Source organism: Stegodyphus dumicola, chromosome 3 (genome assembly GCF_044657685.1).
Source record: "Stegodyphus dumicola isolate Sdum_Otavi_A_Nest chromosome 3, ASM4465768v1".
Taxonomy (NCBI): domain Eukaryota; kingdom Metazoa; phylum Arthropoda; class Arachnida; order Araneae; family Eresidae; genus Stegodyphus; species Stegodyphus dumicola.
In genome coordinates, this window is record NC_140770.1 from 45,588,869 (window position 1) to 45,614,922 (window position 26,054).

At 32.0% G+C, this 26,054-nt stretch overlaps 1 protein-coding gene across 3 annotated transcripts in view; it reads left to right on the forward strand.

Moving 5' to 3' along the window:
* LOC118190953 (ATP-binding cassette sub-family C member 4-like) overlaps positions 1 to 26,054 on the forward strand; it is a 123,943-nt gene that overhangs the window by 71,166 nt on the left and 26,723 nt on the right. For 2 of the 3 annotated variants that reach the window (XM_085812826.1, XM_085812828.1), the window contains 6 exons: positions 173 to 259; positions 2,176 to 2,272; positions 10,437 to 10,664; positions 11,869 to 12,062; positions 13,967 to 14,352; positions 19,440 to 19,519. In XM_085812826.1, the coding sequence (XP_085668952.1) occupies positions 173 to 259; positions 2,176 to 2,272; positions 10,437 to 10,664; positions 11,869 to 12,062; positions 13,967 to 14,352; positions 19,440 to 19,519 (1,072 nt within the window). Of the gene's footprint in view, positions 1 to 172; positions 260 to 2,175; positions 2,273 to 10,436; positions 10,665 to 11,868; positions 12,063 to 13,966; positions 14,353 to 16,272; positions 16,353 to 19,439; positions 19,520 to 26,054 lie in introns of all 3 variants that reach the window. The other variant, XM_085812827.1, reaches the window with a different exon arrangement.

Sequence of the window (26,054 nt, forward strand, 5' to 3'; positions counted from 1 at the left end):
TATTATTTAAATATTTCTACCATTTTGTTTATTTATTATTTTATTTATTTAAAATAATTTTATTTTATTATTCTTACTTATTCTCCTTATTGTTATTATTTTAGTTATTTTATTTTTAAGTTTTGACTACATTTTAAATTAAATATTTTTTGTTTTGTTATTTTACTTGTAGAGCTATGTACTTCGATGCTGATATCTTTCTTTTGGATGACCCTTTGAGTGCAGTTGATTCATCAGTATCCAAACACCTTTTCGAAAAGTTTGTAACTTAAAAGTTTTCGGATTTCTTTTCCACTGTAGCATGAAACCAAACCACATTTTTTTTTTTTTTTTTTTTTTTTTTTTTTGTTGTCTGTCGCCATAGATTTTTGTAAATGTGTTAGATTTTACATTTTAATTAATTTTGCTTATTTATTTATCTTTTATTTTTATTTAATTTATTTAATAGCATTTATATTGGAACTCCATATATCCGACTAAGCTGAGATCACAGCCTATCTGGGTACTGAAAGAATAAACTAGATAATTGAGTTATCTCTTTCAGCAAATCAAATACATATAACTCTAAGCCAAATGAAGGAATTTTATTTTTTCGTTTATCGTGTTTTATTTTAATAGAAAATTATACAGCTAAAAAATGAATAAAATATTTTGATTGTCATTAAATAAAATGCTAAATCGTTTTTTAAAAAACAAAATTAAACAATACAGGAAATGTTCACTTGCCGAAATACGTTGAATTAATTTACATAGGCACGAAAGATTATGCGCGAAATAAAACGCATTACGTACATTTAGTCCACCGAAACTAAGCTATAAAATTATTTTTTGAAGTAATAGTAACGATATGCCGGTACGCTTACTTTCTCAATAAATTTACATTATATTATCTTTTATATTATTTAAATAAATGAGAAATAATTAACTGGCTTAACTAATAAATCATACGCTTAATTTTAATTCGAAAAAAAAAAGTGATCCGAATGTCTGGAGTTTAGCTGCTCTTATGTTTCGCATTGAATATCATTAAATTAGTGGTTCTCAACCTTTTTTCCTCCGTGCACCCCTTTCACCATTGCTAGAAGATCATTCCCCTCCCTTCTTTTCCCAAATCTCACAAAAATACATATATATTAGGAAAATACATATAAGTTATTTTTTATTTATTTTTATAAATTAAAGAACAAAAATGTAAATAAAATGTTGATAAATACCAAAACTTGAATAAAAGTAGTTTTTTATATTCGTAAACCAAAACTAAATACTTAGCAGCTAAATAAAACGCTGACCGTCTTGCCCAGCCTTCTTGAAAGTATGAAATGCCAGAGGAAAATTTAACCCCAGAGGGAAATTTACTACTGGTTGAGAACCCCTACATTAGATCTTGTTAAAGCCGCCTTATTTCTGTTTTAAAAATGGAATATTCTGCACAAAAATTTATTTTGGATGTCATTTGGGGCTCCAAATAAAAATTATTATTTTAATTATTTTAATCTAAAGTTAATTTCATGCAATATTAACTTTACCACTGATTTTATTATAAAATATTTGTAGCATTTATTATTTTAATTAACTAGTTATTTATAAATTTTCAGTCTTTACTATAATTTCCCAGAATGTAAATTGAGATGGAGAGCATTTAAGCTGAGGTTTTTAGATTGTAAGACAGAGCGTGTTTTTGCCTTTCGAGCACACGTTACTTTAGTTCTGCCATCTCGATTAAGTTCATAATTATTCGCCTTTGCGTATTTGCTGCCGCCTTTTAAATTGTTACACCGGTTCTAGTTTTGAGCCAACTTCGATTTGAATTTAATTGTGTAATCCTTGACTTCTAGTCTACGTTTTGAATTTGAATTTAACTGTTGCGTTAGCTTGATCGCCACAAGTGGTGGCTGATTTTGTGAGCACAAGACGTATATTTACTTCCAAGTTTGTGTTTAAATATAGCGTTTATTTTAAAATCTTTTCAAGACTTTGCAGCTGATTTCAGGCACAGCGATAATTCGATTTACGTCTGTTAGAGTTTGAAACTAGTTTACCAAAAGATAGTCAAACTGTATATGTTTATTACTTTTCAATACTGTACTGTGTAATTCTTTGTATATAAGCAGTTATAACAAAAGGTTTCCTATCATTGCATAATACGGTAACTGCAATACGAAATTTTTATGACAGGTGCATCAATGGTTATCTAAAGGACAAAGTGAGGATTCTGGCTACCCATCAAATCCAGTTTCTAAAAGGTGCTTCCCAAATTCTCGTCTTAAAAGAGGTAAGAAAATGAGATAAGCAAACTACAGACTTTATGTTCCTCTTTCCCAGACGCTTCTTTATCTCTAACGAACTTGCGCCCTCAGAAAACTTAAGTCGGATTTAAAACTTATAATAGCACAATCAATAAAGCACAATATAACGAAAATCTTTATGTGATCAACCTGTTGCCACAAAGACTAAAAATCTGAAAAATTAAATTTATTTCAGATCTCGCAAATTTGACAGTATTTACTAACTGTTCACAATGACAAAAGTACCAACTTTGCTTTTTTATCACATCTTCTTGTATCCTAGTAGATCACGTAATCGTCTGGTTTTTAACTTTTATTCTCTTACCCAACAATTATTATTGAATTGATGAAAATGTACAAATTCCATTTCCGCAGCACTAGAGATTTTAGCATAATTTTATTGGATCTGTCAGTTTTGATCTGTGTATTTCTAAAACATTTTCTGAAGATTCGAGCAATGTTTAATCGGTTAAATTTGTATTTAATTTTGTTTTACATCTCTATGTAGTACATTATTGAGTTTATCCGCATAATATGTATATTAATTATTAATTTTATTTTCATGGTATTAATAAGTACTTTGATAAATAACAGCTTTCCTTCCTAATTCAGTATTTTCTCAATATCAGAGTGTTAGAAAATTACAAAGAGAAATTAGCTAAAAAATATAAAATTCTGAATATTTAATTTAAAATTGATATATTTTGTATCCAAATCATGTTATAAATAGTTTATTAACCTTATTTTATTAACCTGCAGAAATTATTAACCGCATTCTAAAGTGAATTTAAGTCAATTTGGAGTTTTTTCGAAATGGTATCGCTACGCAGCTCGCAAACCTGCAGAAAGTCTCGGTTTTCATAGTTTTAGGTTGGCAACTATGCAGTTACAGAAGAAAGACCATCCATTATCTCAGCTCTCATTATTCTTACCAAAAATAGGTTAAAATTTCTTAACTTCAGTTTGAGTGAACTAAGCCAGAGAAAGAGGTTAATAAAGTACGCTAATTTTCACTTAATGTTAATTTATAACTTCAGTGGCCCCCTTTTAGTTCTAACTCAAACTATGATAATAAGGAGACACTATGATAGTTTTTCTACATAAAGTTAACTACATTAACTGCAATAATGATGATTTACGTTGTAATGTTCCAACCTAGAATTTACAGCTAAATGTGTGGAACTTTGAGAACCAGTAAGCGAATAGTCGCTTTAGTTCAGTAGATAGACACATAAACTTGAGAAGGGTTAATTACCCTTTATTACTGAAAATAAAGTTCGGTTAATAAAGTTCGGGTTAATTACCCTTTATTACTGAAAATAAAGTTCGTGGATGGCCCTTTCTCAGGACGTACATAAAAGCTTCCACTTTCGCTTGAACTCAAGAATACTAAGAAATAAAACTTAACTAATGCTTAACTAAAAAGATGTAGCCGAAGCTATCAAAATTCTAAAGGAGTTGGTCCTTTAAATGCTAATTAAATGGCGAAGTTATCAAGGGCCTGAAATACGGCCGAGCATAAATAGCTAGAAAGAGTAGCCAAAAGGCGAATGCGCGCTAAGTCAGAATCTCTGACTCTCTAAAGAAGTCAGTGGAACTGCGATTTTAAGTACTGTTCTTCCTTCATTTGCATTTAACCGCGATTCTGAAAACACATTCTGGTAGGAAATTGTAAGCTTAAATTAGAAAAGATACGAAAGTGGCTTTAACTTAAAATAACAGTTAGCAAATTAGGGTAAACCTTACAACGTAAAAGAATCGTATTTCAAGTTTTTTTCATGTATTCTAAGCCAATTTATATTGTTAATGAAGAGTGACGTATTTTGCTAATAGGGCAACGTAACTAAAATAATAACTGTTATCTTTACGTATAAAAAAAGGAAGAGTCTGTATGTGTGTGTCTCTTTCGTTTGTGCTGCGAGGCTAATAGATCCAGGGCTACGAAATTCGGTACATCTAGACAAGAGCCAATGCACCTCGAAGCGATTTCTTCAAAATTCGAATGAGTTTTTTTATTATTTTATGTTTTTTGATGAAATCGCATCAAAATGATATCAGGCAGCAACAATGGCACGCAGCCATTGTTGCTGATATATCACTGTTGCCATTATGTTGCCACTCGAAAAAATAAGGGCGATAATTCTGTGTAGTTTTTTAATTTAATGTTTCTCTTGGATACTGGACTTTTGTCGAGAGGTACTTGGATACGACATTTGTCGAGAGGACGTTTGTTTTCCGGTACATTTAAAAGCCAGATAAAGGCTGGCCGCATAGCGGCTAGCTAAAAATAAAATAAAACCCTTCTACTTGGAAACTAAATTTTCATATTTTTCTTTCAAACTTATTGGCAAGTAACCTTTACAAATAAACTGTATTTGTAATGCGTTACTAGAAGCCGAATGAGAAGGCAGATAAAAATAAAACAAAACCTTTCTATTTGGAAACAAAAATTTCATATTTTCTTTCAAAAATGTTGTCAGATAACCTTTACAGATAAACTATAATACATTGCGTTGCCAAAAGCCGAATGAGAAAACTCATTTTGTTTTATTTTCAGTACAACAGTAATATTTTAAAATCATCATTTTCTTCGTTATTTAATATATTCGAATGTCTTCTTTCACTAATTTCTTCACATCTTCAATTATATCTTAACTCGGAAGTAAACATTCTGTTAGGGAGTTTCAGTTTTCCAAATCATATGATTTTCATATAACTTTGCTTACGCTCCAAGTCTCGGTGATGTAAAAGATATATTTCAAGACGATTGGATAATATTTAGGGATTGTACACATTGATCAATGAAATTTCCAACACTGCTTTGTACTAATGTACTACAGCATCTAATAACGGGACTTATCCAAGGGGCATGTACTAGAAGTGAAAGGGAATTCGGACGAACAATTGATATAGTTGTCTTGCCATCATTACACGCATGAACTAATATTGAAAGGAATGTTTTAGGGGTGTTGTGGCATACCATGACATCCAGAGATTTTGAAAGTTCCAAAGTCTATGGTCTTTACTTGATAAGAAGTCATATATAACAATGCTGGATGAAGAAAGTCCCGTTCAAGTCTTTCTCGAAGAACAACGAGTGAAAATGATTAACTACATCCAAAATGACCTAAAAGACGGAAATCATCCAACGGAAAACTACAAAAAGTAACTACAATTCTCATTCCTGTACCTAAGATGTTATCCTCAAAAAGACTTCAGTTTCAGCATTCCAGGGGCTCTGTGTCAAGCAAGCTGTATGGCAAAGTCATGCAAACTGAATGTTCCTTAACGAGAATTGAAAAGTGTTGTTCAGAGACCAATATTTAGAGTAAAGAAGCCATCGATTTAGGACAACACACTTTATTTACACGTATAATGAATAAAAGGATCACACAGGAAATCGTATTCACCATCACACAGCAAGTAAAATCTCACCATCTCCCTACGCTCGAAGCTCGAATGACGGATGTGTCGGTAGAAGAGACAGCTGCGCCATCATAATTAATACGCATGCGTATAAGAAAAAACGTTCGCTCTCCTCTACCCAACACACCCCTCATGCGAGCAACATTTTTTCAATACAAAAATGAAATACAAACAATATATAACACATTACATTAAGAAATTAAGGAAATTACTTTCAATGTATACATTAATTTTTCTTCACTGGCACTCTTAGAAAATCTGCAATCATATTATCAGTTTGTGAATATTCCAACTTAATAACATTGTTCTTTGTTAAGTCCTTCATAAAATGGAAACGTAAGTTCATGTGTCTGGATTTCGTAGAAGATCTTGCACAGTTGATCCACTGGATGGCAGCTTGACTGTCTGTATTCAAGACCACTGCACCATTCAAAAATTGTTTACATTTTAATTCTGATAATAAATTTACAGTTCAAATAATATCCTTACAAATTTCAGAAATAGAAAATAATTCTGCTTCACAAGTAGACAGACTAACACTTCTCTGCTTATGACATTTCCAATAAATCAATGAATCACCTAGTAAAATAGTACCACCAGAAAATGACTTACCATTTTCTGCATTTCCCCAGCTAGCATCAGCATATGCATTTAAAACTCCAAAATCATTGCTATAGAAAAGTTTTTTATTTTTTTGTACCTTTTAAATACCTTAATACCCTTTTAGCCAAAAGATAATGCCTTTTTTCTGGTACATGATTAAATTGTGACAAATAAGTTGTTACAAATGATATATCAGAACGCGTTCTATTCGCTAAATATAAAAGTTCCCCAATTAATTCCTGATACAAAATTGCTTCAATTTTTTCATTTGTACATGAAAAACCTTTATCTGCCCCTTTAACGATTGACGTTTTTACTGCTTTAGAATTTTGCAGATTGTGTTTAGTCAATAAAGATTCAATATATTCTGTTGGAGACAAACATATACCATTTTCAAGTTTTTCTATTTGCATTCCTAAAAATTTTTAATTAGTATTTTCATGTAACTCAAATACATTTTTTAATTTAGAAACAATATTTTCAAGCATTTCCTTATTATTACAGAATACAGCTAAATCATCAACATACAAACACAATATAAAAATGTTTTTGGTATCATTATAAATGAATATACAATTATCAGATGCTAACTGTACCAGCCCAAGTTTTTCTAATTCATTTTTTATTTTCATATACCAATTTCTACCGGATTGAGGCAACCCATAAATACTTTTCTTCAATTTACATACTTTACCTTCTCCAATCAGTTTTTCATAACAAGGTGGAGGAGTCATATACACATCCTCGTTTAAGTCACTGTACAAGTACATCATAAAATTTAACAGTCAAGTTTAATTTAGCTGAAAGTGCAAGCAATAATCTAAAATATTCAATGTTAACTACTGGTGAATATGATTCGGTGTAATCCTTATTTTTTATTTGATTAAACCCAGCCGCTAATAAACGCGCTTTATATTTTACTTCCCCAGAGTCTCCTTCCTTCAAAGTATACACCCACTTACTTTTTACTAATTTTGTTTTTTCAGGCCTCTCTACTATTTCCCACACTTCGTGTTTATGTAATGAATCTATTTCATTTTCCATTGTGGATTTCCAGTCATACCAATTAGCACTTTGCTTCTGAAAAACCATTCGAAACATTACTGATTATACTTGACGGTAGTTGTTTTGATTTGAGCCTCTCGGATCGTCTTAATGGTATTTCATTTCCATATTTATTACCTTTTTCATAGCTATCAGATGTCATCACCCCTGCTACAACGGCTTATGTCGGCGATTTCGAAATTCGATGAGTCATCGTATTCGCTTGCTTGGGTATTTTCCGTAACAACCAATTCGAGGTGTGGTTTTTGATCTACTTCGTTTCCCTTCCTTTTAATTCTTCAATATCCTAAGTTTCTAAGGTTTTATTTTTTCCCATATAATTACTACCCTTTAAAGATTCATTAAATTTAACTGATCGTTCTTCAATTATTTTATTACTTGCTATATCATAAATACGATATCCTTTTCTTTCTCTAGCATATCCTAACATTATCCCTCTTTTCCCTGGTATGTCAAATTTGTTTCGCATCACTTTCGGAATGTGAAAGTATGCCACACATCCAAACCTTTTTAGATCCTTTGTTGGGTTTTTTACCAACAAAGGTTAATTTGGGTTTTTTACCAGTCCAAATTTCTAAAGGAATTTTTTCTTTTCCTTTCCGGGGTGTTAAATTTGGTACTTGAGTACTAAAATTAATTGCTTCTGCCCAGAATTATACCGGAAGCTCACTCTCATGTAGTAATGTCCTAGCTCTTTCTAAAAGAATTCTGTTTGCCCGTTCAGCTTTCCCATTACTCTCACTGTTATATGGGATTGTTTTTTCATGAAAAATACCCGAATCAACAAGATAATTATCTAATTGTTGATTTACAAATTCTAAACCATTGTCTGTTCTCAAACGTTTAATTCTTTTACCAGTTAAATTTTCATACTTAGCTTTAAATTTACAAAATGAGTCAAACACTTCACTTTTACTTTTAAGAAAATAAGTAAAATACATTCCAGAAAAATCATCCACTAAGATCATAAAATATTTAGATCTACCAATTGATTCAGTTTGAACAGGGCCACATAGATCCGAATGAATTAATTCTAAAATTTCTGTACTCTGATTAATGTCAATATTTGGATGACTTTTTCTAGTTATTTTACTTATGTCACAAGTTTCACACTTAAAATCACTTACATCATTAATATCAATGTATTCTTTCATTTTAAGCATATATTTTGGATTTAAATGGCACAATCTACTATGCCAAAGTTCATAATTATTACCAGTACAATCATTAGCAATGCAAGATTCAGAATTATAATATGGTTCTAAATTAACTTCAAGGCCTACCGTTATTCTTAAATGCGTTAAAAAGTAATTCATTACACCTACTAAAAACTAATACAGAATTATTCCTTGATTCAATTTTACATCCTTTATCCATTAAGGCAGTGAGTGACAATAAGTTATTTCTTAAATCAGGAATATAACTAACATTACTAATAGTTAAATTAATAAAACTAGAATTCTTTGTACTTATAGCTTTTGCTTTAACAGTACCAATACCTTCTGAATATATTTTTGAGTGTTTACCTGCCTGGTAAATTTCCCTCACCTCTGGTGTAATATTCTGAAACCAAAAGAAGTCTTTTGCCAAGTGTCCGGTTGCACCACTATCCAGCAACCAAATTTTATCACATTCATCATTTTTTTCACGCGTAAGTTGAAGAGCAAAATCACTTTCTCTTTCATCAGAACGAGATGAAACGTTCACACTCGTAGATTGCGACTTCTTTCTGTCCTTGTTACCTTTGGATAACTCACATTTTGAATTCTTGTTTCTGTAATAGCAGTCCTTCGCGATGTGACCAGGTCGTCGGCAAATGTAACAATTTCTTGGCTTATAGTTTTTATTCCTTCTTGATATGAACGCCTCTGCGTTGTTTCCATCAGGTCGTTTCCCATTCGTTGAATTGTGAACGGACTCTTCCTCACGGAGTATTTCGAGTACTTCATCAATTGTTTTTTCACGCTGAGTTTTTACAATTTCCCTAATTCGAGAGAATTTTCCTCCACGGACTGTGTGTAAAACACCAGTTCCCGAGGAGATACATCTAGTCCTAGCGATTGACACTTAGTTGCTATTCCTCTCGCTCTTGCGATATAATCATTAGCCGACTCATGCAACTTCATTTCTAAATTTTTTAACTCATTACCAGCATCTATTTTTCGATCTTCGGCTTGTCCCGTAAATGTTGACTTTATTTTTTCCCAAAGAATTTTTGCATTCTCTTCTGTGGAGAACTGAAGCGCCTGTTGATCCGATAGTGAAAGTTTTATATATGCTACGGCGTCAGCGTTTTTCTCATTCCACAATCTTTCATCTTTCTCGTCTAAATTTTCTGGTTTTACTGTTGAAATTATCGAGTCAAGTCTTTTCAGTGATAAGGCAGCTTTAATTTTCAATCACCAAATAACATAGTTCTCTCCAGTTAATTCGGGAACGTTCCACTTCTCCATTCTTAGCTTCCACTGAGACACTTTTGGTTTCGACTTGGTATTTTATATCCAATTCTTCTGGACAAAACCACGGAGCTGCTACCATTTGTTGTTCAGAGGCCAATATTTAGAGTAAAGAAGCCATCGATTTAGGACAACACACTTTATTTACACGTATAATGAATAAAAGGATCACACAGGAAATCGTATTCACCATCACACAGCAAGTAACATCTCACCATCTCCCTACGCTCGAAGCTCGAATGACGGATGTGTCGGTAGAAGAGACAGCTGCGCCATCATAATTAATACGCATGCGTATAAGAAAAAACATTCGCTCGCCTCTACCCAACAAAAAGAATGAAACAGGCTACAAATTTTGTCAGCCTCATATATGCATGCTTTTGGCACGAAGCAATTTTAAGTTGATGGCACGAAGCAATTTTAAGTTTACTCAGATACAGATGTTAGAAAAGTGCTTTCACAGTTGCTAAGAGACAGCTTTAGTATCTGTCAGAAACAAACGTAAGACTTTTGAACGAAAGCTCATAAGAAATGAAACACCCTACATTCTATGGATATTTATCCCAGTTCGCTATGTTTTTAATTCTGTGTTCTCTTCTAGGGACGTTGTTTGGCTTTAGGCACTTACGATCAATTGACTGAAGCTGGAGTAGATCTAGGGTCCTTAATGGAAGATTACGAACAGGAACGTCGTCAGCGTTTAGCCTCCATGACCTCGACTGCTAGTAGTATTTCAATGGTTGATGAGCTGACAGATGGCACCACTCCCATACCTATGTACGAATCCACACTTTCCATAAGTTCTTCTGTAGGGGAAGACTACGATGAGGTAAGTTTATACTGAAATATATATCAGATATCTCAAGCAGAAAACAATATACTTTTAAATATATTCAATAACTAGCAGATTCCTTCCGAAAAGATTTTCATTTTTGAGAGTGGTTAAGCAAGTTGTATAGTCCAGATCCAAATCCTCTATTAACACTGTCTTAATCTCAACAGAGGCAACATTGCACCATCTGAAATCTCAACAGAGGCAACATTGCACCATCTTAAATCTCAACAGAGAAGTCATTAAAAATATGAAACTTTGCTATGAGATTAGTTTACACCGATGTGACAGTAGTGTTTTCCTGTCTTCCATGTAACGTATCATAATTTGCTAATACAATAGAATCATAATCATTCGATGTTTCCGTATCCTTCGTAACGTTCAGACCAAATCGCATTATCTTATGTGAACTTGGAAGTTCTAATACATAGTTATACACACAAGTTTTATCTTTGTTGTTACTATGACTGATCTCGCTTGTCTGATAGCAGATCAAGCAAACGAAATTCTTCAAGAAGGCTAGATTTTGGCTCTTGTTTGTAAGACACTTGGGAAACCCATAGGTGGCAGCACGACTTTGCTCAATTCCACCCTCCAATTTTGAAGGAGAGCACACCAAGGGGACGAGTTCACCTATCACCAAAACCCATGGAGGTAAGGCTTCCTACCTCCATGCCAGAACCTCTCGAAAGGACTTTCGGCTTGTCGCATATTTAGAGCGCGTCCAGGCCGTATACATTTACAAACACCGATGCTTTCTCCGGAATTCGAATCCGGGCGCTTCGGTACGGCAGTGAACGTCGCTAACCACTAATCCGGTTGGGCGGAACAAGTTTTGTCTGTCTTATAGATGATGTACCAAAGAAACACATAAATGTGAGCACTTCTTACTTTCATGCAACAATAAATTGATCAATGTGCAAAAGTAGGATGGGAAGTGATATTGTGCGGTATAAAATACCGAATATTTTATATTCATAACATTTTTAACTTCGAGATGGCTTCTACCGTCCAGTTCATTTGAGTTTTCAATTAATAAATGAAATTAGTTGAAAACTATTGTATTTTTTTTATAGTAATAGCGGTCTCTCGGGAATAGCGTCGGTTAAAATTATATCGGATTATAGAGATTATATCGGATAATAGAGATTAATAAAACTATACTTTTTATTGTGTCTAATGTGAAATAAATCTTATTTAGATAGAAGGGGAAAAAATGAAAGATAAAGCCCCTAAAGCGACTGAAGAAATAAAATCTACTGGATCCGTGAAATTCAAAGTATACAAAGAATACGTGAAATCTGGAGCTGGACTCTTTCACCGTCTTCTGCTGTTGATATCATACATCGCCACTCAAGCACTCTTCAATGGCAGTGATTTCTGGCTTACTGCTTGGTACGTGATAAAATATCACTATTAAAACTTTTTTCGTGTTGGATTTCTGATGCCCTCTGGTCATAATTAAAACGTAGAATTTTCAGTTGTGAAGTGGTGAATGAAATTATCTTAATAATATCTACATGTTATTGACCAGTTATGCGTAATGTAAATTTGATTACCATTACTTAAAAATCGATTCATTAATATTTGTCTATCTTAAATTTTTAGCATAGTTTAAACCATGATATTATTTTAAAAAGTAATCTTTTTAATGACTGCAGAATCTGCAGACGTATTTTTAGAATTAAATAACTCATTCTCATTAAAAAATTATAAAAATTTCTCTCTGAAGGAGTGAATTTCGAAATAATCAATAAGTGGCTCAGTGTCAGTAATCTTTTAAGTATAAAGTTATGAGAAAAATATTAAAATTTTTATTAGTGCAAAATCATATTAAAATAATCATTCGATAAGTTTTATTTCGTTATGTTCTATATCGTGATATATTTTTGTATAACGTTATTGACAGAAGCAATTGTTTGAGAATAAAGTTCTTCTAAAATGTGCAAGTACTATCTCTAAAATCTGAAATGTAATAAAACTAATTATTCATCTTTTATGCATTATATATGAATTTTAAACAACCGATGTGATCTGTGTTTTTTATTTTTTAATTGAATTAGTAGATTGATTATTAATTAGGGCTGAAAATTTATAATAAATACAGATGGAATGAACACATAGCAATCGGGAATTCTTAAAATGAATAAATGTTAAATAAAACCATCATATAGGACATAAAATGAGAGTTTATTACACATGCGTGTGAAATGAAAATTCTTTTATAATTCGAAACATTTTTTGGTAATATTCTCTTTAGACTAGAAGAGAAACACGCTAATGTGACAATCAAAATCATAAAAACAACCTTGTATTTAGCGTAAGTATATTGAAACACTCAATCGATTTCGAGGGCAGCTAAAGGTCCCTCCTCATCAGGAGAAAGAAATACCTAGAAACAAGAAAAATAAAGGGGAAGGAGTCTCAGAAACACGTGGTCCTTATCAGCACTGCACGTGGTTAACCGGATTTTTAATCAGAGTAACACTGGCCGCCTACTTTTACTGAGCCAGGCTATCTGATCAAACATGTAACACAAAGGACAAGAAAAATTAGCGAAGTTAAAAATAGGGAGCGAGGGGCAACTGCACCTTCACGCTCAAAATCTGAACTTCGAATAATGGAAAGCAACCACTGAACGGAATGTTTAGCATGTTTAGTTAATGATTTGAAGTCCAATCCAGTCCTTCCTAATGCCTTTAAAATTCTACTATCTTAATTCAGTTATTTTTGCCGATAGATGGCGTTACCTCCTCGCGTTTGGTACTACCAGAGCGTATAAAAATCCGTTCAGTGGTTGGGAACACATCAAGCAGAATGCTTGATAATCTCGGCATAAGCGTAACTTGGAACTTGGCTTTCCATTATTCGAAGTTCAAATTTTGAGCGTGAAGGGGCAGTTGCCCCTCGCTCCCTATTTTTAACTTCGCTAATTTTTCTTGTCCTTTGTGTTACATATTTGATCAGATAGCCTGGCTCAGTAAAAGTAGGCGGCCAGTGTTACTCTGATTAAAAATCCGGTTAACCACGTGCAGTGCTGATAAGGACCACGTGTTTCTGAGACTCCTTCCCCTTTATTTTTCTTCTTTCTAGGTATTTCTTTCTCCTGATGAGGAGGGACCTTTAGCTGCCCTCGAAATCGATTGAGTGTTTCAATATACTTACGCTAAATACAAGGTTGTTTTTATGATTTTGAATACTCTGTTTGTCTGTTTTTTTATTAGAATTTAAAAGATCTGTAAACGAAAACCAGTGTGCACAATTTTTCTTTGTTACCTCATTGTTTACTTTTCTTCTAGGACAAATCAAGAACAAAGAAAATACAATATAAAAGATTGTTGGGCTAATGCAAATAAAACTTTTCTCAACGAAACTGGCTACTATAACGATACTTATGGCATACTGGATCGGGATTTGTTCAGGTTAACTATTGCCAATGTCAGCGATGATTGTTTCGAACTCACCCAAAATTATCTTGAAGACCTAAGGGATGCTACAGAGAAAGTCGATATGCACAAGAATCTGTACGTGTACGCCGGTCTTGTCCTCACCGTATTTCTGCTTTCACTGGTGAGAACAACTTCTTTTTTTCAGATGTGTATGAAAGCGTCTATTACATTGCACAACAAAATGTTCCGATGCGTTCTCAGATCGCCGGTTTCATTCTTCGACAGTAATCCAGTAGGTGAGTGAAATGTGAATATTTTAATTGCTTCTAAAAGTGACTTTAAGAAGAAATTATGGTATTTTGTAGAGAAAAATATCGATTTCTGTTTTCTTGATTATACTGCATTAGAATACGATAACTTACAAATTTAATTCCGCAAAGAAACGTGTTTTCAAAATCTTCTTATCTATTTAACGATTTTAGCGTTATCGGGTTTCTTGGTGAGCTACTGTTAATTTTTTTGCTCGTGTCGGGAAATTTCACTTTAACTGACAGATGGAAATATATTTGCGGAAGTATCTTGTTTATTAGGCGATGGGAGGCAAGTGACTATATGCAAATAACAATTTTGAATGAATAATTGTGGTAAATTTGGTTTTCACCTACTGTATTATATTACTCATTTCATTGTATTAGATGATGAGTAGGTCCTGGTAGAACTGGCAAATAGGCCTTGTGTAACTCAAGAGTGCATCTATTGCTTGGTCAGATGATAGTGAGCTCTAGTGGTGAATAAGCAATAGTGGTGGTAGTAAGATATTAGCACTAGTGGGGGCGGCAGTACGACTTTTTCCATCTTCAACCTTGTTTGCATCCAGAATATTCTTAGGGCGATAGAATCTGAGGATATTTCATTCTTATTTTTCTATCATTAACCTATATATACTATATCTAAATATGCCCATCCTCAAAAACACTGCTATCATAAACTGTCTTGCCCGAAATTTGAACTCGATCATATTTCTGTGATAGCCAACCTGGCCAATTTGATGATAATGAGAGATAGCATTTTTCTTAGCATGTGTTTCCAACATCATCGCGAAATACCTCGGAAATGGAGAAATTCCTGAGGTCTGCACGTCCTGCGCTTTGCTACGATATTTACGGTTGGAAAGGTTTTACTCTTAACTAATGATCTGTGCTGGCTGCAGATACCTGAAAATGGTATCCAAATTATATCGAAGTTTTGGCATCTGTGAGAATGACTCTAGAATACTATTAACATTAAGTAAGACTTCTCACAGTACTGCTGGCATATACGACCAATAAACGTTCGTACAACCAAAATAACGTGCTTCAGTATATTGAAACTGCGCAATACCATGTACTGCGTAACTTCGTTATATGTCTTATGTAAATGTATTGTAAATTTTTTATAACTCTGTTACTTGAAGCATCTGCAGAATATAACGATCATTCAGTTATCAGTTAGCATTAAAAACTGTAATTAGTTGAATTAAATGAAGAAGTAAGTTGGTTTTATACACACACATATATATATATAATTTTTATTTATTTATTTTTTAATTTTAGTATATATAATATGCCACATCTTTATGGCACTATTTAGAGATTTGATCTTTTGAAATGAAATGATATTTATTGTCATAAAATACTTTATCCTATTCTTCAGCAACATAGTATATCAGTGTGATATTAACCATTATATTAAACGATAATTTTCATAAAGTAGAACTTATACTTCTCCAAAATAAAGTGCTTTCTTTAGCTATCATATTCTGAAAATAATTTAAATTCATTACCTCATTAATTTTAAGCCATAACGAAAAATACAAAGCTCAAAGCTAACTAAATTTTCTCTTTTATATAACTGTTATGTTATGTTAAAATACTGTTTTTTTTCTTTTTTAAATTAATGAAATATATCTGACTTTAAAAGCTAATTATTTCTTCTTTTAAATACCAATTTATTTTAAATAAGAATGAAAGAATTCGTTAGCGGTTATTTTAATATTTTATAGGAGCAACAACTAGAAGTTATATTCCCAGCTTTTCTAATAGAAATATTTAAAATCAGTTTAGCGTTAAGTATAGCTTTAAGTTCAAAATTCGAAGTCTTAATTCTTTATCAATGTATTGTGTTTTATCTAAACATTTGATGCTATAGTAACTAATCTATGAATGATGCACCATCAGGACGAATTCTGAACCGGTTTGCGAAGGATGCAGGTGTCGTCGATGAAACATTACCTATGGCATCTCTTGACGCGGTTACAGTGAGTAAATCGTTTACCCCCGCAAAAAAAAATTGAAAATAACAATTGCATGAAACCTCTTCTGCATGAAACTGGTCTATTGCTTTTGCTTGTCTGAGGTATCAAGCTATCTAATATTTTGCTGTGCTTCGCTATTTCGAAACTTTTTCCTCCAAACTGCATTGCTAATTAATGTCTTTTACTTGTTTTGTTTGTTATTTGTATCCTTTTGTAATGTGAAATAACTTAACCTTACCATCTAACGGATATCCATAGAATTTGCTTGAACACTTGGCAAGTTACTGCAATCGACATTGTTTAACTCGAATGTAAAACAAGACCAGGAATTTGTTAAATTTTTTGGTGGGTTTCGCAAAACTTAAAATGAATTAAAATGGTAACGTAAATTAAAATGAACTTTTCTCTTCCAACGCTTATAAATGTAGGGGAATGGCTTTATTTCTAAGATTCCAAATATTTACAGTAATAGCCTAAATCTCAAACCTGCAACACCTAAAATCGCATCTAATAGAACTGTCTTCTTAAGCAGCTTACTAAGCAGCGAATCCATCTTACTATCTCCTTCACAGTTACTGCAATAGACTTACGTAAGCAGGACTTCAGAAAAATGGTGCAAGTGCCACTAAGCTCACGATTTAGATTAACATTTTACTTTTAAACTATGCCACTTCGTTTGTAGAAACTTCTGTTCTGAGCAAGTATCCTGACAAGCCAGAAAGAAGCAGGATATAATTTAACATCAAACTAACATTTTGTAAACTTAAGCGTAAGTGTCATAGCTAGCTCAAAAAATTTCTTTTACAATCATGTTTATAACTGATAAAGAATCTAAAATCTGTAGAAGGAAGGCTATTTTTCACATTTGTGACTTTTATCAGAATTTTAATGAAGCATTAAAGATCTATTACAAAAATATTCACCATAGAAATAGAAGGCATTTTTATTTTAGCTAAACATTGAGATTAATAAAGTAAAATAAAAATTTTATTGAAATATAACCGTAAGACGATCAGTTAATTTTCAGCAGCTACCATTCATAGGTTAAACCCTGTAGTATAACTTTTTATACATTTTCCTTGAAGACATTACCATCCACTGCTGTTTTCATTTTGTTCAATATTATACAATAATAATGCAAACAAATTTAAGTAATCCACGTTTCTAATCCCAAGTAATGAACATGTACAAAATTATCTGCATTACAGAAATATGATTATGTTTCCAATGTTTCAAGTGCAAATGCCAAATCATGTAGCGATAGTGATAAAGATAAAATTAAAATTGTGAATGTTATTAAATTCAAAACGTTTTCAGCTTTCTACTTGTCAGGCACTATCAAGAACACTTAGATCTAAAAGTAAATATGTATCTTGTTAGGTATTGCAACAGGTTATTAAGCGCACAACAAATCCAAAATTTAATTCCTAAGCTGTTGCACCTTATGTAAACAACTTGCTAGATTGCCAGCCAGTTTGTTCCCATGTTTTTTCTTTGGTTCTCAAAGAAATTATTATATATCTTATGGCATGCTAAAACAAAGTACATTTTACGTAAGAACTATCCAAATATCGTACAGTATTCCCAAAGAATAGCATATTTATGAAGTTTAGACACAATGAATAAACAATCAGCTGTTGTAACCACTGCATATGATATTAATTTGCTATCGAACAATAAAAGAAGTGTCATAAAATCTAAAAACGATTTTTAATATAGTTTAATAAAGTGGATTTTTTAACAATTCAGGATGATGAAAGAATGGAAGAAATATTTTTTTTAATGTGTTTAAACTCATTCAAAAATTATTTAGGAAATAAAAATATTAAATCAAAGTGATCAGACGTAAAGCAAATACAAATAATAAAAGTCATTTGTGGAATTCATATTACGTAACTCATCTAAATAAAATATACGCAACAAATGTATTTCGTGGCGTGAATGTATTCCATACTGCAGGCAAAAAAATTAGAAATGCGGCAAATATATTTCATATTGCAGACGAAATAATTCTGTAATCGTCAACTTACTAATATCGTAACATATTTTTATACTTACTCTAATTTTATTTTCATAATAAAATCAAAATATTTTTTTCTTTAATCCGAATTATATTTCAAAATTATGAAGTACTCATATTATTGTGCACTTAATTGTTTATGTTTGCATTGTTTGTTAATGTCATTATTATTTGTGTGTATTTTGCTGAAACTTTGTAGGTTTAGTTATGTTGCTATGGTTTCGGGGGCTTTAATTTTAATGCTCATTCAGAAAAGCCATTTCTATTATTTTCGAGTTTCTTGGAAGTCCCCTCCCATTTGCATTACCAATTATTGGGAACTTTTTTATTCTGGTGTTGGCATCTCTTTACTTTGACATCTCTTTACCAATAGAACATTTAGCACTTCAATTTCAAATGCCACAGTGTTCACAGTTATTCAACCACTTTCACACAGTCATTCACAAGACAGCATATTTCAAATTTATTAGATGTATGCATTGAGAATTCATTTAGCGTCTGATGTCTAATAATAGTAACTTCGAAGACAATTTTCGAAAACTTACATGGCTGCTATAGCAACGGCACTAAATGTATTTAACATAAAGTTCCATGGCAATGATTAATATCAATCCACAGTTTTGAACGAAAAATATTTTTTAATTACGAGAAAATCTTTAAAATGTTTTCTGAAAACATTCGAACACTTCAGTTCAACTGAAGCCTTCTAGATTTTCCGCTCCGTTAAATAATTGCATAAATACTTAATTCACTGTAATCTTCATTTAATTCGGAAAGTTTACTCAAACGTAAAGTTATTAACGTATAGATAAATACTTACTTAACGTATAGATAAATACTTAATTCACTGGAATATTCATTTAATTCTGAAAGTTTACACATAACGTAAGGTTTTTTAATGCATAATTTTTTCATAGATTTGTTTCAGTAAGCATTCTTAGTGAAAGAATGTGCTATTTGGGTGCTTTTGATGTACAGACATTAAAACTTGTCTATAGTCTGTTTTATTTTTTCCCTTCCATTTTGCTGTGCGATTTGCTAGCATTCTAACATTTTCTCAACTAACCCAGGCAACATTCTTAATCGAGCTTCACGAGATCTGGGCTTGATCGATGATGTGCTTCCTCCCACAGCTTCTGACTTCATCGAGGTAATAATGCTTTTTGCTGTTCACAACTAACGCTTTGGCGCTGCTTCTGTATTCCTTTGCCATAATATGAAAAACATTTAATTAGAAATGAAACTTCCTAATCTGTTTGTATACTGAAGGTATTTTTCTTTAAAGTTCAGTGCTACATACTGTATTGCTTAACATTTCATAGTTTACATAATAATTTAAAAAAAAAAAAAAAAAAAGGTGTTTGTGAAATTCTGTACCAGTGTCACATTTAACTGAGCAGTTTCTTCATATCATTCTAATTAATCTGTTTTTAAATCACACTGCAAATACTTTTCGAACAGCATACAATGCCAAAAGTATTTGTCATTTACGAAATGGCGTTATTACACACTACTGAAGCAATGCTCTAGTATTATTTTCGCAAGTCACTTGATATATTCTCAATTACTAGAATTATGCTCTCAGATTAAGGAAAACAGTTATAAAGAATTTTAAATTTGTAAAGATACATTTTTATGCTTACATCATGTATTCTTAATATGTAATAAAGGGGCTACTATGATAGTTATATTCCCTGGAAACCAAATCTGAAATTGAAGTACTTGAACATATCTATTAATGCTGAATATAGTGAAACTGATTTGAGCAACAAAATATTGTATACAATCTGAAGGATAAACCTAATTAACTATCTAATTTTTGCTTTAACCTTTGTTATTCTAACAAATTATCGTCTTCACAAACTAAATAGAAATGTAACTAAACTGCAGCAAAACAAATAAGAGGTATAACTTAAATAAAATGTTTATTAATATAGAGACTGTTCACACATTTTTAGACGATGTATATTGTATTCACAAAACTAAATTACATAAAATTCTTGTGTTTTAAATGTTCTATTTGACACTCCCTTATTCTGAACTATCTTTCGACACCGCAATTTCCAAGATAAAAATGCCTTTTTGAAAAGGTAGAAGAGATATTCTATCCCATTCCTCCCGAACAGCTTTCCAGAGTCCTGTTAGGGTTTTGGGACAACGTTTGGATAATGCAGTTTTTAAAAGTCCGAAAGCACAAAAATCCATAGGTGACACATCGGGAGATTTAGTAGGGATATCAGTGAAGAGTATGGCTTTGATACCAGTTTTTTGTTCCATTTCTTTTAGGAAATTTACAGTGGATTTTGATGTGTGACTGCTAGCTTTGTCCTGAAGGAGTCTCACAGACTGATGGCACTGTGGGTAAAGCGGTGGTATTTCATTCAGACAAATTGGTGATAATTATGTTCCTGATAGCATTTGGAGTTAATTTTGACATTTTTTGTACTCTCTTTATTTTTAACTTGCCATTATAAGAAAACCAGCAACAATCATGAATCCCTTAGAAAAACTTTCTTTCGATTCTTTGAACCATGTACTTAAATTTTTTTCTCCCCTTTTATGATAATAAATGGCTCTTTTTTTGTTACAATCATTTAAATACACCCGTGCTTCATCTATTGTGACAATTTTTTTCCATTTTTCTTTGGATAAGTGTTTCTCATATAGAATTCTGCAGCGTGTCCTGCGTTGAGCGATATGCTTTGGAAGAAGATGCACATTGCGTTTTTTCGCTTTCTTAAGATTTAAATCAACATTTATCATTTTGTTTACATTGAACACCGAGCATTTTAATGATTTTGCAACTGTCCTTTGAGTAGGGGGATTTTCTTTTAACATTAAACAACGTACCTTTGCAATAGTCGAAAGATATCCGTTTATCTCTTGGATACTTGTTTGGAATTTTTGTCCCACTTGAGGCTCCAATTTGACGGTTTTTTTTTCCTTTCTTGTTGATGATATTACCTATCGACGCTTTAGATATCACAAAACCGTGATTCTCACATCGTTTATGGATAACGGAGTATGTATATTTCTCTTCGGAAAGAGCGTAAATGTAGCCTTCGAACCACTGCTTTGTTAAATTCGCCATTTTGAATAAAAACAAACCTTTCCAGCCACAGACGATAATTTTGACTTTTAAAAACATAGTACAATTGCAATTACTTCTTTTGCAGCAAATGATTTTTTATTAAAGCTTACCAAAATCGTCTAAAAAAATGTGCGAACAGCCTCTGTAAAAGCAGTGTCTTTTAATATAAGTAGGAATTAACAAATATTAGCCATTGCTGCTTTCGAGGTGTCCATAAGTTAAATAATTAAAGAAATACATCCCTCAAGTTAACTTTTAAATAATGAACAACTCTACTCTAGCTAATGGGAATTGCAGCTGTGTGCATTAATAAATATAAAAATCACTCATCAAAATAAAAACGTCAGATAGGAGGGAGGTTCATCTTCTCAGGCTAACTCGCTGCACTGTGCAGTTGTCGTAATATTCTATGTAAACTACAAATCCGTTTATTATTAAAATTCAAACTAATTTGCGCTACCGTTAAAGCGGAAGGAAGAAACAGAAGGTATCGAAAGCAATTAACATAAAAATAATATGTTAACTAAAGAAATCTTTATGTAAAAACGTTATAAAAGTCTGTAAAATATTTAAAGGCATTTACTGAAATTTTTCGTAATAATTACGTATAGAATTAAAAAAATTTTTAATTTGTACCATAGAAGGTTTGTTTTATAAATAACACAAAGCATCAGCCGTCGAGAGCGTATATCATCCGAAACATCGGTATTTCGGCCTCATTACTAGGACGGGCTGACTCCGTTTAGTTTTCGTGGTTTATGCATGTGTGTCATGAATATGATCCAGACTATCTTTACAAAATCATCTTTACCCGTAGATGAATAGGTTAATGTATTTTATCATAACCAAAAAATCTAAATTAGCCCATATATAAAGAAATAAAGTTTATTTCATAAGTAGTAGATTTTAAAATCTAGAAACTAATAACCCTAAAAGATGGACTACAACAGTAATAATCTGTGATAAATGAAATTCAATATTAAATTTCGCTATAATTCTATTTTTTATGCATCAACCAATAAGCAAAATATAATGTTTATTTAATAAGTGGAACAATGTTGCTCTAATGACAAAACCGAATTAAATTCTTAAAAATGTGACCTTCATAAAAACTCGGTAAAGCCTTTTTAATTCAATAGCAGGCATTTATCGAAATTTTACATGTACATGCTTTATAAATATATTGAAGTTGTCTGTGTAAAACTGCACTATCAGCAGAACTAGTTACGATGATTGGCAAATTTTAATGTCTGTAATGTTAATATTATCTCAAATATAAAATATTGCTTAGTGTCTTTAGAAATAGCTAATGAGTTTTCCTTAAGGTACAAATTAAAATCAAGATTGAAAATGACTGATCTGAAAGTCATAGTAGTATACCTCTATTTTATTCAATAATATGATTTAAGCACTATATTATTAGTGAAGAAAATAAATCTAAAATTTCAAAATGTTCTGAAAATAATGTTCTTTTAAAAATGGATCCTAAAATTTCTTCAGCCAAAATCGATATATAGTAAAAGTATTAAGAAGTATGTGTTTCGAAATAGGTTTTTGCAAAATTATAACACGAGATTCAGGTAACGTTATTCATGTAGCTTTTAAAGAAATATTCCTAGGGGAAAGATATTCTTAATCTACCATTAAAACTATCCAATCGTTAAAAAAATTAAATATCAGTAAATTTGTTAAAGCTTTAGTTTTAATTAGAATGCACACGAAGACTTATAGTAATCTATATCTTTGTTGTTATTAATAGTCATAAAATTATTCTTAGAATATTCCTCCCCCTCCCTCCATAATAAGACGAATAAATATTTACACTTTTACCAAAATCAAATCTTACGCTTACTTGAGACCTATTAATATCATTCATAATAATAATAATAATAATAATAATAATAATAATAATAATAATAATAATAATGATAATGATGATGATGATGATGATGATGATGATGATGGCCCACCAGCGGCCGAGCGGTAAAGTCACTGAACACTGGTTGTTCGGTCCGAGGTTCGAATCCCGCGAACGAGCTGGCTGCGTGGTTTTCCCCATGTGTAACGTGTATATGAGCCAGTTTCCCTTAGAAAGTCCTCCACCAAGGCATCCCTCCCCTTAAGCAGATAGCCCTAATGTGTTTTGCCATAATTAAATACACCACACCAATAATATAATTCTTGCTTACATATTTACTTATTAATTATACCTCACTCTTGATATAAAACTAACTTTTTTTATAAACACGTTACTGTTTATTCACTGACCATAAAAATGGAAGTTTCATTTCTAATGAGTTATATTTTTTCATAATGTTCTAAATATAATATTTTTAATATAATTATCTTAGGATGCATTTTTATGTATATTCAGTTATTTCAATATGCATCTTGTTTAAATATTGGCTCATAAACGTGATGTTTATATGATAGAATGAATAAAGCTAGTTATAATTGTATCAAAATTAAAATATAATAATTTGAAACTTTCAATCTCTTATTTCTGTATTATAATATTTATATTGATTTAATTTTAGTGGAATTCGTGTTGATTACTGTTAACACCTGTAGGAAGAAACTTCGTTATACGTGTAATTCAAAGGCATTATTGATGATATATTTGGATTCCTAACTTATTCATTTTACATTATTTACAGTTATCAATTTTTGCCATTCATAAATAATACCGAAAAATTTCAAAATAATTGCATATTTTTACGACATCACCTCTATTTAAAGATTTCATATCCTATGCAGTGATGCAGAGACGAGCAGATTTATCATACTGCAGTAACTTAGGTTTAGAAACAGGAGTCGTTTGTCGAATAATAACACTGCTGTCTCTTAAAGTGCGAATATGATATAAATATCGCAAGTGACATGAAAGCAAAATTTCATTGCTAGGCAACAATATTTCGATGCACAATGAAAAGTGACATAAAACAAGGTGCTTAAAAATTCTAACCTCTCAAATTTATGTCAAGACTAAATATTGGTAAGGCAGAGAAAAACCCATCCTATCAAAATATTGATCTCATTTCCGTTGTCTGTGAAACATTATCGTTTGACGTTTATGTTAGAATCGGGGAAAGTACTTGGCCTGCTAGTAAAACTTGAAAGTTTTTTTTTTTTAATATTTATTATTATTGGCTTAATCTATGAGGCTGTTCAATATTTTACTGTAGCGGCAGCGCTCTTTTTTTCACAGCAAGTGGACAAAGAAATAAAATGAGATATGAAATTTATAATTTGGCGATAAATTACGTAAATTAAGAGTTAGATTTAGCCAAAAATTTGGATATGGTTAAATACGCTTAAAGTTTGACCTTCTATGATTGCCATGGCTTAACCACAAAATTCTCAGAGTTGTCAGTGTAAATGTCATTATGATGAATTGCCAGCAGAGCCAGTGCAGTGCAGCGGGTGCAGCTGCGCCAAGTTGTAGAATTTATGAGTGGCAAAATTTGTAAAATTTAATGACACACTCGGCGACAAAATCTTTAAAATTCAAGATCAACATAGATCAAAACAAAATGACGGCAAAACGCTTAGCGCCGCCCTGATTGCCAGTGTGAGCTATGACATTAGTGATATTAAACCTAAATGCACCTTTAATGAATGTGGCACATGTCAAAAAGTTCGACTTTTTTGAATTGCATACTCAGCTCCTTCCTCTGATTTGTTACTACGGGGACATTTTTATCAGTTAAAATATACTTTCCTTTTTTTGTCAACCTGGATACATCCACTAAACGTACTTGTAGATATTTTATAAGTACCTTTTAGATGAAGAAGAACAATTCGAAGTCTAAAAATCATTTAATGTTGTAATCCAGAGATGGTGTTAAATTCGGCATTCTTGTGAATTATATTTCTGTGCAATAGAAAGAAAAAAAATAGTTTCTGATCCCAGTATTGTTAACTTCGAAATAAACATGGTAGGAAATCTTTCAGGATACTGTACTTAAACTCTCCATGGTACCATCTGACAATGGCTGTAGAAGATCAGTTCTGACGTCTTCACGCTGAGAATCTGGCCTTTCTTTGTAAAATCAGAAATGAAATACATTCATTAATTCGAGAAAACAGGAGACCAAACAACCAAAAAAGAAGACCAGAACTATAAAGATGGTTGTCTTCATAGTTCACCTATGTAGAAATCTAAAGCTTCATGGCTAATAGAGATGTAAGCTTCTGAATACTAATTTGCTTAAGAATTAGGTTACATTATTATCACAATTTATGTGGTTGATTATTACTTTCCGAATTTTGAAATTGAGTTGCCATCTCAATAAGTCATTCTGGCTTCGCTTCCATTGCAAGGTATAAAGGTCGTATGATTTTGATAGTGTTAGACAAATCTGCAGTAGTAGGTACGATGACGTTATTCCACAAATGGATGAAAGCATTTAGGCAGACACCAATCGTTATCGGCGGCGGTCTTCTCAAGATCTTTGCTCAAGTTTTTATGGGAGATAATGTGATCAACATCCCAGGGAAAATAATTTAGAATTCTTCACGACACTCGCTGAAATAAACTCTTTAATGCATTTTGAAGAGTTAATTTTGAATTAGATCCTTTTAAATTTACAAC